Here is a 14,522-nt window from a genome sequence, read left to right as displayed (position 1 = left end):
TTACTATTCACTCTTTTTTCTTTTATTTTTTTTAAGATGTAAGTTTTAACTTCCCCTTAATAAACAACAAAACAAACAGCCAGCCAGTTGAGTATATCCCTGACAGAGCAAATACCTTTTTTGATCCCTAGAGTAAGCAGTCTATTGATCGTATATTAATTATTTCCCATAGCTTACTTTCTATAAAATACTGTGGGAGTTTTGATAGAAAATATTTCAGCGGGCATAAGGTGTGGAGTTATTTACATTTTTTTCAACATCTAAATTTCTACAGTAGTTAGGAGCAATTTCCACAATAAACATAGTTACTAAAATGAAACTGTTTTACTCTTAGAACTAAATTTGTTTAAAACAAAAATGCTGTTTTAAGCAAAGTAAGGGACTGCATTCACACACTTATTTTCTTACTTTATTAATAATACTGAGGCAGAATAAATTCAGTAGTCTATAAAATAAGTTCTTTACATAATAGTACACATTTTGAACAGATATTTTCACTCCATCTATATAAAAACCTAAACAAGTGATAGCACCAACTACTATGTTACAGCATTTCTGAAGGTTTTTTCCCTAACTGTATGACAAAAGGCAATTTTGAGAAGTAATAGTTTAAAACTCTAATTAAAGCTAAAATAGTATGCAGTATTGTATTTATTTCTATGCTCTGTTAAACTTTTGGGAAGTAAGTAGCACTGCAGTCGCAGACTGACTACATGACATTGATATGCTATAAAAGTATCTTACCCCCAGTTTCTGCAAGGCACTGCAAGCCTGGCCCTGTGTGCTGCTGCAGCTCTCACTGACCCATTTTGCAAAGTTTATTTTTTTTTTTTTCAGCAATATTGAAGTTCACAACAGTAACGATCCCCTCCCCCCCCCCCCCGCCTCCTCCCAGCTCATTTTATTTCTTTGTCATAGTCACCTCTTCTCCTTCCCTCCCTATTCTGGGTAAAACAGTTTTGAGACAGTCTTCCAACCTAGATCATCAATATTATTCAATTATTTTTAATTAGGGGTTATTTTCAACCCAGATCGTTTCTGTGATGACATCCACAGTGCAGCTGAACAAACAGTTTTTGCCTGTGCTGAGGGTGCATGAAGGACTGAGAAGGAGGTGGGGATAGCAGGACTTCTTAAACCAGCCTCACTGCTAAAGGAAACGTAGCACAGAGCTGCAACCAAATCGTTCTGTTATTCAACCACACAGTATCTTTAAGAACGTAGGCCTCAAAGCTTTATTTTAAGATTGCTTTTCTACGAATCTACATCAGATTGTGCTATTTGATTCCTTGTTTTTGAGCTGGAAGAAAACAAGGCTTTGCTACTATGCAAAATGTACTTCATGTGGCTTTCTGCTTTTTAGGTACAGTTAAGTCAATGGAAAATGTAGCTATAATTTGTCTAACTGTATAAAGAATAAACTATTAGAGTTAATTAAAGCATTTATTAACTCGGAAGAAACCCATTGAAAATACATCTTTTGTGATAAACTAAATATACTCACTACTGTTACAATAAACAGTGCTACTGCTGTGCACATCTTGAGCTCTCTTTGTACACGCTCAGAACCCAAACAGCATTAAAATGCCAGCACCATCACACCCTGACAGTCATTACAACAGATAAAGCATGTTCTTTTGGCTTAGCTAGCAGTCAAACATTTTCTGGATCTTATGTAGCCGCACAAAGGGAGGTTTAATCCACAAACCCGTATTTCCAACCCACAAAACAATTTGGGCTTGGGGTTTGGGAGTGTACCTGAAAAAAAGTAGCAGTGAATGAGGTAAATTGAATGTTTCTTCAAAGACATAAAGAGTATTTGTTAGACTTTTACACCTCTGATAAAGGTTAACTGGTAGTTGGGTCAATGCAGTCATTGTATTTGATAGTGCAATTTCTCTGAAAACATTTCAGATGCCTGCATCTGAATAACTAAATATCTAAATAGCTTCTTTATAGTTTAGGTCAGCTTTTATGTGAGATTCACAGTTTCCAAGCTCTATTTTGTGACTGCCTTTTAATACATGTACTTACTGTCTACTGACACCCAAGCTGACTGCATGTTACCTCTGTTTTATCCCAACCTCCTGTTCTTATCCTGCAACTGTCTTCATAAAAACCCTTCTGCACAATATTGTTTGAACCTGGACTCATTTACACAGCTGAGGATATAGGTTCGTGGCAGGTTTTTCGGACAGAGTCAAACTCTAACAGCAGTTATTGTTTCTCAAGTGTCAGAAATTTTAAATTAACATATAGTTACTGTTAATCAGAACAAAGAGGAAACCACACAGCTTTTCAGTCTTTTTTCCCCATCTCTCTAACCAGCCAGTATGTATGATTCAGTGTGGATTCTAAACCAAAGAAAACTGCATAGTCAACCAATGATTAACTCCTACTAAATTTACAGTTTCTGGCCTGGGTTTACAGGTCTAGTAAGTAAAGATGGCCTTTTCACCACAGGCTATCCACTGATATTTAAATCACACTACTAATCTGATACAGTATTATATCTTTACTAGTATCATAGCACCGTCACAGACATTTTAAATCGCAAAACCTGCAGTAAATTAAAAAGTCCTTTGAGGCCATCACTACTTGACCTCTGAGCCTGTTTGCTGAATTCCAAGAGAGGGAAAAAAAAGAAAGAATCAGTTCTACTTTTGGCTATCACCTAGCATGCTAGCATGGTGTCTTATTAATGCTCACCTGAATTTCCTCCTGTTCTTGGCAAGTATGGATCTAGAATTGTTCCTAACTGGGAGATCTGAGACAGTTTGGTAAAGGTCCTGTGAAAAGCAAACTGTCATCAGGCTATTGTAATTTGAAGGACAATTAAACTATAGCAAACTGACTTCTGAATTAGATAATCTTCATCCATACTTAACTGTGCTTTACCTTTTGTGCATTGTCTTCCTACATTTGTCTCAGGGTGTTTTCTTACAGGCAGGTCCCTTGAATGTGGTTTTTCTCATCCTGAAGTTGTCCTGACATCTGCTTACGCCAGGTCTGGATAATCCCCTTTGCCTTCCTCCTGGGCAGGAGGATGGACTTCGATTTGCTGTACTGGAGCAGAACAGAGCCATGCATACCACTGCGCACCCATCGGTGTTGCCTGGGCTGGGAAGGTGCATGGTCCTTGATCCCAGTGATACTGGGAAGCCTCAGCTCAAGTGAATTCACAAGGTCATCACATCTACTTGGCAGTCCTGCTTGGCAAAATTCTGCTTTCCTGACTCAGGAAGCAGCTCTCCTATCCCATAAAGAGAAATATTTCAGTTATCACCTCATGAGCTGCCCGTGACCATGGAACATGCGTTTGGCTATCCAAAGGAGAGATGGCAGGATAAAATTGAAGGTTGATGTGTATTTCCTTCTTGGCTTGTTCTGATTGGATGTTTCATTCTGTAACTGGAATAGAAGAAATAAGCCTCTTTTCATTTCCATTTTCTAAAATCATTGTTTTTATCACTTCTTATGCTGCTGTGGTTCTATACTCTCTCCTCAATTTATGCATACTGTCAGCTCCATAGCAGAGTGAGCACCCCTCAACCCATTTTAAAAGAATTAAGTTACTGCAAGCTAAGCCATTTTTATACATACCTATGTGCTATGTATATATATGCATAAAAATATTTTTCAGCCCAAACAGTTAGCTCATCTGGCCAATTGCACGGCCGCATGTGTGTGGCTCCAGGCACAGGCAGCACAGCTGACAAGTCAGCTCTCCCTTAGCAGAACTAGGTGCAACCTTATATGGCAGCAGCTGGGGGACAAGCTTGTCTGGGACACAAAACTGTCCCCTCAGCTCGAACTGCAAGGAAGAGCTGGGCTGGCAGCCCCTCGCTGGGGTTCACGTCCCCACCCCTCTTTTGGCCCAGTGCTCCCCTGCCTCGGTAAGGAGTAAGCCCGGGGTAATGAACAAGCAGGAAACTATTTGCCAGGGTTGGGGATTGCTTTGTTGCTTACTGCTATGAAGATGTTCACTAACATCAGAGGAGCCTGAGCATGCTGGGAGGGAAGGGGCAGGGCTGCCCCTCTGGATGGCAGCCAGCCCCTAGCTCAGTTCAGCTGCTTTGTAAAATTCACACCAGTTGCAAAAGGTAGGGCAGGCTCAGCAGGCTGTGCCACTGTGTCATGTTCCCCCCAACCCCACCTTTAAATTTAGCTATCTGGTAACTACATCTGTGCTATGATAGCATCAGATTATACTATTTTAATTATGTTAATCTTGTTGAAATATAACACTTGTGTTGGCAAGAGCATTTCCCCCCCTATTTTGTTAATATAAGAAATTTAATGCTTTACTGAGGCACAATCTGGCTTACATTATGCTTTTGCAGCCTGATGATGTTGAGAGTGAGCATGCTGTTGTTTTGTTTTTCCACTGATCTTTAACTAATGTTTTTATCTCATCACAAGAGCATATAGCACTAAAATTAAAAAAAAAAAAAAGTTAGAAAAGTTTATCTGCTTGGCAGCTCTAGATTTTAGGGATGGATGCAGGTAGAAATATCAGTGCCTCTCTGATGACTATCAAAACAGAAAATGAAAGTCATATGTAATGAAAATTGATTTTGATCCTGTTTATGTATCTTTTTTCAGGTGAATGCAGATAAGCAATGCTGTTTTAGAACGTAATCAGGGCTTTCATGGTGAGATAACTTGGCACAAATGTGGAAAGATCAAAATATATGCAAGAAAGTAGATACTATGCTTGGATTAACCAAAAAAATGATACTTAGGTTAAGCCTTTTACCTAAGCATATCAAATCTAACAAATATAACAGCACCACTGTTTTATAAACAGTAGAAAAATAAAGTAGGGAATTTATGACTTGATTAGTACATCAGCCTAGGAATGCTTTTTTTAAACAAACAAACAAACAAACTTGGCTGTCTTGGATTGGCAGCAGCAACAGAAAGGGTTGCTGCCTTATCTTCAGCCCCTGCAGCTGAATTTATGGGATCCTGTCATTCTGCACCATTCAAAAGCATTTTGTCTCCATCTTCATCAGATGCTATTAAAAAAAGAAAAGAAGTGAGGGACTTTCCATCTGAGTGGGACTTGGCAGGTCTGCTGAAAGATTGTGAGAAGGCCCATACTGCATTCCAGGTGGTGGAGCGCAGAAGGAATGCTGTACTAATTCTCCCTCTGGCCAGACTGATGTCCAGAACAGATTTTTCACTGCAGATGAAACAGCAATATTCTGCCATGTAACTGTGTCCTGAGGGGCTATTAAATTTATTTATTTTTTTAAACTTCAGTTTGGAGTTAAGAGGTAAGCCTTTTCTATACTGCTACAAAATTTAACCATATAAGAGCTGGAGATTCTGCTCTTGCAGACGTTTTTATGGTATACAGAGAAGCAGACAAAAACTTGACATAAAAATGTGGTGCCACAGGCTTCAAGGAGTTATGATATAACCCACCATAAAGTGCAGTATTTGAGGCTGCAATTGGTTTTGCAACTAGGCAGAGCACAGCTGAAGTGAATGAATAAGGTTGCTGCTTAGACTTTAACTCTGAAATGCTGACTATGGATTATTGTAAGTTTATAAATCTGCAGTAGCTGCTTTCAGACCTGTACTTAGAAAGCAAGCAAAGAAATGCATCATGCCATTGTATGACTGAATTATCAGGAATTTGGGAACCAGAGCTTCTTTTAGATCAGGCAATTTACCAAGACTTCAAATCTTGGCAGCTGTTGGTTTTCTGGAAGAAGCTAGTTATATGAACACAGCAATAGAGTGATAGTGCAGAGGGAGGATTAAACCTCACAGATTCCAACACTTGAGTAATAAGCTCATATATTTATGTACTAGCCTCCAGAAAAAAATGGGAGAAAAGATTGGTCAGGACTACTGCATACTTTCACAAGATTCCCATTATCTAGAACAATGATGAGCTATGGTTCTTAGCTATTCTCTAGTACTAAAGTAATGCTATATGTGTCTGTAAGCCTTTGATATAGCAAAGACGGTATTGTTAGTAAGAACACAATTCACATTTGAGCATCCTCAGTAAGGCCATATCAAGGCATATATTTACTTTTTCTCCTTAGGACCTTACTCACTGTCTTTAGATATAAAACCAATACCAGTATATCCAAGATAAATACCAGATACATGCTCATATATCTTACAGAAAAAAACAAAAACAAAACACACCTTTTTCCTCTTTAACTAGTATAACATCAAAGGTGCTGTAAATAACATAAAAATAATATACTTTAAACTCACTATTTCAGCTGTGACATACCCCTACCTGTTAAAAACTTCCTTTCTTGCACTGTATATATATGTGAACTGAGGGACTTCTTATTCAGCCTTTTCTAGCAAACAGGGGTTTCAGCTGTGGTAGGGTATGAACTGCAAATTAGGAATAATAATCTTATATTAAAATTATGAGAACATTTAACAGCTTCTAAGTGCTTCCAAGTGCTTTGAATTGTGCTGTATATAGCACCTGAAGATCGGTCCCCCTACCAAGGACCAGGTGTACAGATCCTGACAAGATCCTGATGTTTTACAAGTAATTTCAGAAAGGTTATACATCTGGAATAAAATTTTAAATGAATCAAGTATTAAGGACTCTCTTAAGTTGAAACTTTTTTCCCATGCATCTCATTTGTATTTTATTAGATGCAGAGGTAACAGATTTTTATTTTTATTTTTTTAAGTCTTTAGTACTTTGACTGATAGCGTTAGGGAAAGAACAGAGAGAAATTGTTGAATGTTACTTTATAGAAGGTAAAAAAATATTCTAATGTTTTTCCAGTTTAAATGTGGCTTAGTTCAGAGACTGTGATACAAATGGATCATTACTAACCCACAGCGCAATTGCTATTTAATGTGTGTGGTACAGACGGGCTTTAGAGACTTCCAGTATAAAATAGAACTGCAGTAATCCAAGGATATTCTATCTTCAAAAGTTACAAGCAGTGGATTGTTAAAAATTAAGGAAGTAGGAATGAAGTAACATGAATAACTGATCAGGATTAGAGGAGCAAATGTGATGTTTTTTATATGTATCGATGATCTAAGTTAGATCAGTAATGTCTGTGACGGTGAATACACTGAAAATAATATTTTCAGTGTGACATCTACCAATATCCTGACAACCACAAGGAGATGAGGGAGTACAGGACATTTTTTTTTTTCCAGGATTTCCTGATCGTTCTTGGAAAGTTACAGTTGTGTAAAGAAGATGGGAATGGTAAAGTGCTTGTACTAGAAAAAAGTGTTTGTGTGAAAACCAATAGCGGTGTTTTCTACATCCAGAAATATTCATATATATTCCTCTGTATGGTTGATATACAAGGATGAAAAATATTCATATTTTTGTCTGTCTACAAAAATATCGAGAGGTGTCTATTTGAAAATACTTTCAGTGCTATTTTGATTTTTTTAGTATAAAGACAGAATAATGTCTCTCATTTTATGATAATTATTACCTAGATATAAGACAATACAAAATGCTTTATATCACAAAATCACTTACCTATTTTTTAAATTTTGAAAGTGAAGATTCCTTTCTGAGTCAAGCCATAACAAATGTAATGTAAGTGAATCATCTCACTGATTGTTATGTTTATGTAAAAATAGATGTATCATATTTATCTTGTTTTAAGATAGCAAGAGCCCAGGTGAGCTTTCTCACTGTTCCCATGCTTAAATACTACAGAGAAAAGGGCTTGGGATCTAATTTTCCATCCTTACTGAATTGTGGTCATGACAACCATCTGTACAAGGATAGGCTTTACAGTATTGTCTTGTTCAAGGGTATCATTTTGATGTTATGCTGTGTGATACAATAAGCTAATGGAAAATAATACCATACAGCAGTTGGTGCTGTCATCAGCATATACTGCTGACTTACACTTTTTTGTGTGTATGTTTTTGTTTTGTTTAATATTAATATGGCTATTGTGACAAGGAAAGTATGGAAACGATACCAGCTTTGAAAAAAAATAAGTTAACATTCAAGAGAAAGACCACTGGCTAAGGGAAATGCCAGCATGTTCAACTCTTCAAATGTGCCCAGCTTTCCTAGGTAAAATAAAATTTGTTTTGAATACAAGATCTATTTTTTCTCTACTGTGCCATCCATTGAGGCAAGAAATGCTTTTCAAAAGCAAAGACTTTTGCTTTTGCTTGACTTTACGGTAAGAGCTTGCCTAGCAATATGTGCACAAAAATAAACAAATGTAAAGTCAGTGCCAGGTCATTATTCCTGAGCTCCCTTCTGAAACAGAGCTATTTGTGAAATGAGGTGGAATAAACCCGAACTTATCTGTTATTAAACAGAATCTAATGGATTATCAAGGTGTTTTTTTTTTTTCCCCTGAAATTTCTGTACAAGAAAGCCCTTACTGACATTGGAGGGACAGTAATTTAATTTGGCTTTGCCCACTCCATGCCAAAACATATATAAGATGTCTCAAATTGAAAACACAGTCATAGGGATTGCTTAAACTGTATGTTCAAATACTTTTGAGGTATCAACAGAAGTGAAAAAGAAAGTAAGGCAGGAAAGCTCAGTCTAAAGGCACGACATACAGTCATGCCATATGTTAACAGAAGGTATAACTGCTTGTTTCACTGCTAGTGCTGAATAGAAAGCAGATGAAGATTCTAGCTTGCTCCAAATTGGCCTAATCATACATGTCTCATACTATAGCAACGGTAATTGTGTAAGGAGTGTTTAAACTAATTTTTTACTGTTGCTGTTGTTGACTTTGCCCCACATATGCCAGTGACAACAAGGATCCTTCTGCTGCAGCATGTGTAGGTTTGTTGATATGAGCATTTTAACCTGAAAAACATTTGTAAATGATTGTTTGCACATTTCTGGTAAGATTTCCAATCCTTATAATCATCTGGTTAGGTTGGGCAAGGGAAAAATTAAAGTGACTCTTCCAGCACAAATTTATCCTCCTAGAGTACAAATAGTCGAGCTTAGTCACCAGTGTCTAGGGATACCACAACCATTAGATTTATGTGGTCTAATAGGTGGAGCAGGTGGGTAAGAGTGACACAGTCCCTGCTGTAGAAAGGGGCTTCTTCTCAGATGGATATCCAGTGACCTGCTAAACTGAATAAAAAAGGATGTTCTATTATGAGTTACTAAATTACGGTGAGGTTGCTGTGTATGTGTGACACACACAGTCTGGAATTTTTCTAGCCATATGTAAAAGCTGGCCTTAAAGGATATGAAGTTTACAAAGGCTTTGTGGTTTAGCTATAAGCTCATATGGTACTTGGATATTATAGGAGAAAAAAAAAAGTGGAATCTAGGTTGTGGGAAAATACTGATACAGTCCGCTGTTGGCAGTAATAAAGCTAATGGTAACAAGATTTAGGAGCGACATTCTAGCCTTACTAGTGTAATCCTTGTAACAACACACTAATCAGTTTATCAAACCCTAATTATTCTTATATAACACAGGGATTCCTGGATTCTTTCAGTGCTGCTCTCAGATAAAGACAAGGCCAAGCCAGCAGCGACTCCTGGCTTGGTGACGAGTGGTGTTTTATGGGAGTGGTGTTTTATGGATAGGACGAGGCCGTGCAGCTCTGTGCTGGAGCAATGCAAATGGTTTGGAGAAGAATATTCTAAGGAAGGGTTGAGCTAGCACGTCTTGCTGGCCAGGAACCTCTTTTTTGAGATGGTGATGCTGGTGGTTAAACAAATTGAAATCAGAAGGGAGGGATTCTGCTTTGACAAGTTTCAAGGATACAGGATGAGACTGCTTCAGGCCCACCCTGTATGACTCTGAAAAAGCCAGCTGTGAGGCAATGAGCAACGTTTCATCACGTTCATTGTTGGTGGGTAGAAAAAACGTTCTTTAATTAAGCACTGCTTCTCACATCACTGTTGTGACTAAAAAATGAACGCTGGCCCGCAGGTGTTTCTCGTATTGAGTGCGCTTTGCTTCCTGCAGGTGACCTTTAGCACCGGCAGCGCCCGGCTGCAGCGCGACCCAACGGGGCCTCGGCGTTGTGCGAGCCCGGTGTGGGCCCGGCCCGGGGCAGGAGGCAGCGCCGGCACCGAGCCGTGCGAGGGGAGCACAGGCGGGACGGGGCCGCCACCAGCCGCCGAGGCCAGCTCTGCCCTGCTCGCTGCGGGAGCTGGCGGGCCGTCTGCCCCAGCCGCTGTTAGCGCTGAGCGGCACCGGGGCAGGCTTCGTAGCGCTGGGCACCGCCGCTAAGGGGCAGCCCGCTGGCGGCGGAGGCGAGCAGAACCCGAAGCCGAGCCCGGCTCCCAAAATGGCAGCGCCGCGCTGCCGAGCCCGCGGGCCCGGGCCCCGCGCGGCCGCTCCCAGCCCCGGGGCCGGCCCCGAGCCGCGGCCGGGCGCGCAGCCCCCAGGTGCGCCGCGAACAATGGGCGGCGGCCGGCAGGGGAGGGGAGGGAGGCGCGCGGCCCGCCCCAGCGCCGCACCGAGCGCACGGATCCGCGGCGCGGCGCGCACGCCTAAAGTAGTCCGCCTTTGTTCCGCGAGGGGCAGCGGCTCGCCGCCACCTGTGTTCCTCCGCCGCCGCGCCGCCCCGCCCCCCGGCCGAGGAGCTGCCTGGCGGCGCGGGCGGGGCGGGGCGGCGGCCCTTTGTGCTCCCACAATGCACCAGCGGCTCCTCCGCGGGAAACAAAAATGGCGAGGGGCTGCGCCGCGGCCGGGCTGGCCCTGAGGCGGCTCTGAGCCCTGCCCTGCCCTGCCCTGCCCGCGGCGCCGCCGCTCGGGGGGGTCCCGCCGCGCACCGAGGGGCCCGGGCCGCCGGGGGGAGGCCGCTGCCGCGCTCGGCGATTTCCCTGCATGAGGCGGTTGGCACCACTGGGGGGACCGAATGAGGTGAGGGGGGAGGAGGAAGGAGGGGCGGCGGGGGAGGGAAGGAAGCGGAGGAAGGGACGGGAAGGGAAGGGAAGGGGGCGGCAGCCCGGGCCCCGCAGCGCCCCCATCCCCGCCCCGAGGGCCGGGGGGGCCCGGGGGGGTCAGCGGGGCCGCAACAAAGGGAGGGGGGCGGCGGGCGGGGGCCTCGCACCGGCTGCGCCCCGTCTCTTTATTTTCCTTCCTCGCCCCCGGTCCGTGGGCATTGCCCGAAATGGCTCCGTGCGCTCACGTGTGGAGGCAGCGACACAAAAGAGGCGGCGGCGGTGCCGGCCGCTCGCTCGGGGCCGGCTCCTGCGGTGCCTCGGCCCCGGCTGTGTCAGCAGCGCGGCCGGCGGCGTGCTCTGCGGGGCGCTGCCTCGGGAGCCGCCGGGCAACGCGTGTCCGCCGCGGGGAGGCAGGGCCGGTGCTCCTGGCAGCCGGGCCGAACAATGCGGCTCGGTGCTGGGCGCTCCGGGCGGCCCCGGGGCGCTGCGAGCAGGAGGAGGCCGCGGGCTGCAGGAAGGGCCCGCGGGCAGCGCAACGCCCGGCTCGGCCCCTGCTCGGCCCCTGCGGCTCTGGCGCTTGGGCCCAGCTCCTGGCTCGGAAGGGCCGTACGCAGCGATGGATGGTTGCATGTTGTGTTTGTTTTTGTGCTTTACAGTGTCAGGGAACGTGATAAGTGTCTTGTATTTAAGCTTGCAAAAGCATGGAGTAGTAAGAAAACAGGTTCCCTGATTTTTGTTGTCTGTGATCAGGTTGCTAAAAGCTAAGAACCTAATGTTTGTCCCTCTTCTGAGAGCTCAAATTACAAATCTCTTGGAAGAAAAGAAAAAGCATAGTTACAATAGTATTAGGAAAGAGGTTAATACATCTAGTTTCTTTTTAAGGGAAAAGAGTACAAGGGGGTACAAAGATTGAAAATAAAATGTAAGAAATATAATAATAAAGTAGTGAGAGAGAAGGATGGCTCTCTGCAAGGAGCTACAAGCTAGTGAAACGCGCATTACAGTGAGAGTTTAGCAGTCATGCGTTCTGCAGTTAACCCACATTTTGTCAGTTATATGAAAGATAACTCCGAGAAACCACATATCTACTCCAGGACGAATTGGCTTGGTATAGTTGGTAAATGTTGGCTTGGTGTAGTTGGTTAGCAGTTGAGGTGTGTGTATTCCAACTAGCTGAAGGTGATACACGTGGCTAGTTAGTATCAAGACTGAACTCAGAAACCCTAGTTCGGCACTGCATTAGGGGATCAGGTGAAGTATGAGAACAGTTGCTGTAACAAGTAGCTGCAGTTCATTTTGCTATTAAGCAGTGGGCATCTGTATTTCCTGGAGATAGGCGTGAATAAAGATAGTACCTGAGACACTTAAAGTTGCTTTAAACCACGTTTTGCGCAACTAACATGGGGAGTAGAGGAAGAAGTTTGGATGGAAGAACCAAGTAAGTGAAAGCCGGAATGAATTCTACTTGGCTTGTGATTTGACAGCACTTTTTGTGTGACTGCCACTGAGCTTGCTGCAGTTGGTTTCACCTTCTTTACAGACCTTCCTTGCAGGAAATGGAGGGGATGTGTGTCTTTGAGTAAAGCACAATAGGAGAAGAATTATAAAACCACAGGTATTGCTGGAGGGTCTTTGGGCAAGGTGATACCTGTTAGTGGAAGTACTGAAACTAGTTTAATTTGCACCTTAAACAACCTACCTTTCAGGCTGATGGCTTCTTCCTAGAAGGTAGAATCTCTATTGTTGAGTGAAGTCTGAGAGGCTTGATTTTCTATGAGATGTTAACTAGTGATGAGTGTTCCTGTTGAGTCTGGACATATTTTGTTCACTAACTAAAATACCTGGAGATAATACTTTATTTTTTATGTTTTAGTTAGACTTATATCTGAAAGGTTTCTTATAAGAACTGGCTCTTAGGAGTGCTGCATGGTAATAAATTTAAAATTAATCTATCTTCATGAGTTTTGATCACCTGTGATTTTTTTTTTTCCCTTCAGTGCAAGTCAGCATGTTGTCTGTAATCTCTACAGCCTGGGTGCCTGCCCATTCTATACTCCCTTAGGTGCGTTGCTGGGCATGCTGTATTTGGATACTGTGGAAGCCCAAAAGGCAGTTGTTACATTCAAGGGCGTGTTAAGTATATGTTTAAGGGAAGATCTGGTTTGAGAACCTGATACTCTTCTCTCCTTAATGCTACCTTCTGCCTCTTTTTGTGTATAAACACATGATCAGTCCCAAACAAATGGGGTGGTACAGGGCTACCCCAGCCAACCTCCCTAGGTACTACTGTATGCAGGGAAATCTGTTCTTCCTTAATGAAGACTTAAGGACTAATACTTTAACTTTGCATGTCAAACACAATTAAAATACCTCCAGTTATTTCTTAAAGGGCGACTTGATCAAATAAAACCAAAATCAGAAATGTTTGTGTTGTTATAGAGCTATGTGGCTGCTGGGATAAATGCATTCCTCCTTTTCCTGTTATGAATTGGTCCTGTTAAGGAGAGTCATACTTCATAAGATCAGAAGATGATTTGGGGAAGTCCCCAGTTCTGCTCAGTGCATCTTCATCCACCAGGACAGGTTGTTCAAGGACTTATTCAGTCAGCCCTAGAAAGCCTTCAGTGATGGAGGCTGCACGACCTCTCTAGGCCTCTGTTTCACTGTTAAACTGTCTTTATGGGGGAAAATTTCTCCCCTATATTCATCAGAACATCTTTCTTCCAGTTACAGTGGAAGTTTCTTACACTTCCACTACATGAAGGCCTGTCTTTCTGCCTTGTGCTACTGTGAAGAGACAAATTCCATCTTGCTAATCCTCCCATAGACTGCTGTTACGTCTCTCTGAAGCCATTTCTTCTGCAGGCAAAATAAGTCCAGCTCCTTCAGCCTTTTCTCACAGGCCAAGTGCTCCAGTCTTTGACCATCTTGGTAGTCCTACGGCGAACACATGCTAGTTTTGTATCTTACTTTGCACTTGGAAACCCCAACTATGATATCCTTCACGCTCAGAGTTCTGAGTAGAAGGGAACAGTCATTTCCCTTCAGTCTTCCGGCCAAGCTTCTTCCTAGTGCTCAGTTCATGGACTCAACTGCTAATCAGCTGAATTGGCTTCTGCCTCTTAGTTTTTAGTACCACTTTTTTGGAGAAAGGTGAAATTTAGTACTTTTATCATGTAATGTGATGGATATATTTTTGAAAGGACAGAAATACTTAAGAGAAAATACTAGTGAAAAGATGTTCTGTCATTAGTACAAAATAATTTGAAGTGTGTAACCGTACAGAGTAATTTGGAGCGAAAATCACAGCAAGTCTTTTTTGACACATGGCAAGTCTTTTTTAAATGATTAAAAAAACACAGCCACCCTATTGGGATAGCAATGTAAGTGATGTATTGCATGGAAATCACTTCTGATGATGATGAATACTATTATGTTATGCCCAAGTAGTGCTGGGAAGTAAACAAGTTAAAAATTCTCTTCTTGCTACCATGGAGCAGCTTACCTAGCAAGTGGTTGCCCTGAAACCTTCATGCTGAAGTCTTCATGCTTTAAATGATACTTTAACCTCCCCACCCTCAAAGGATTTGTTTAGCATGGCTTGCTGGAGTGGGCTTCCAATGGACTTGCTGCGCATGTTTAAATAAGA

The 14,522-nt window shown here is 42.7% G+C and overlaps 1 protein-coding gene and 1 long non-coding RNA gene across 5 annotated transcripts in view; one reads left to right on the top strand and one right to left on the bottom strand.

Moving 5' to 3' along the window:
* Nucleotides 1-14,522, top strand: part of MTF2 (metal response element binding transcription factor 2) — a 40,718-nt gene that overhangs the window by 7,315 nt on the left and 18,881 nt on the right. Inside the window, exon 1 of one of the 3 annotated variants that reach the window (XM_068689720.1) lies at nucleotides 10,634-10,850. The exons of 1 other annotated variant lie outside the window; for it this stretch is intronic. In XM_068689720.1, coding sequence (XP_068545821.1) covers nucleotides 10,846-10,850 — 5 coding nt within the window. In that variant the 5' untranslated portion in view covers nucleotides 10,634-10,845. Of the gene's footprint in view, nucleotides 1-10,633; nucleotides 10,851-11,506; nucleotides 12,312-14,522 lie in introns of those variants that run through there. One more of the 3 variants, XM_068689722.1, reaches the window with a different exon arrangement.
* On the bottom strand, nucleotides 398-6,395 carry LOC137860017 (uncharacterized). Of its 2 annotated transcripts, none has more exons than XR_011098708.1 (4): nucleotides 6,269-6,395; nucleotides 2,899-3,411; nucleotides 2,710-2,789; nucleotides 398-1,758 (listed from the first exon to the last, which is right to left on the bottom strand). It is a non-coding gene; the product is annotated as an uncharacterized lncRNA (long non-coding RNA). The 2 variants fall into 2 exon arrangements; XR_011098709.1 differs by lacking the exon at nucleotides 6,269-6,395 and adding an exon at nucleotides 3,604-3,932.

The sequence above is a fragment of the Anas acuta genome, chromosome 8, assembly GCF_963932015.1.
Source record: "Anas acuta chromosome 8, bAnaAcu1.1, whole genome shotgun sequence".
In the NCBI taxonomy this organism is placed as follows: domain Eukaryota; kingdom Metazoa; phylum Chordata; class Aves; order Anseriformes; family Anatidae; genus Anas; species Anas acuta.
The sequence above is the reverse complement of the archived record's forward strand: the minus strand, read 5'-3'. Positions and strand labels throughout refer to the sequence as shown.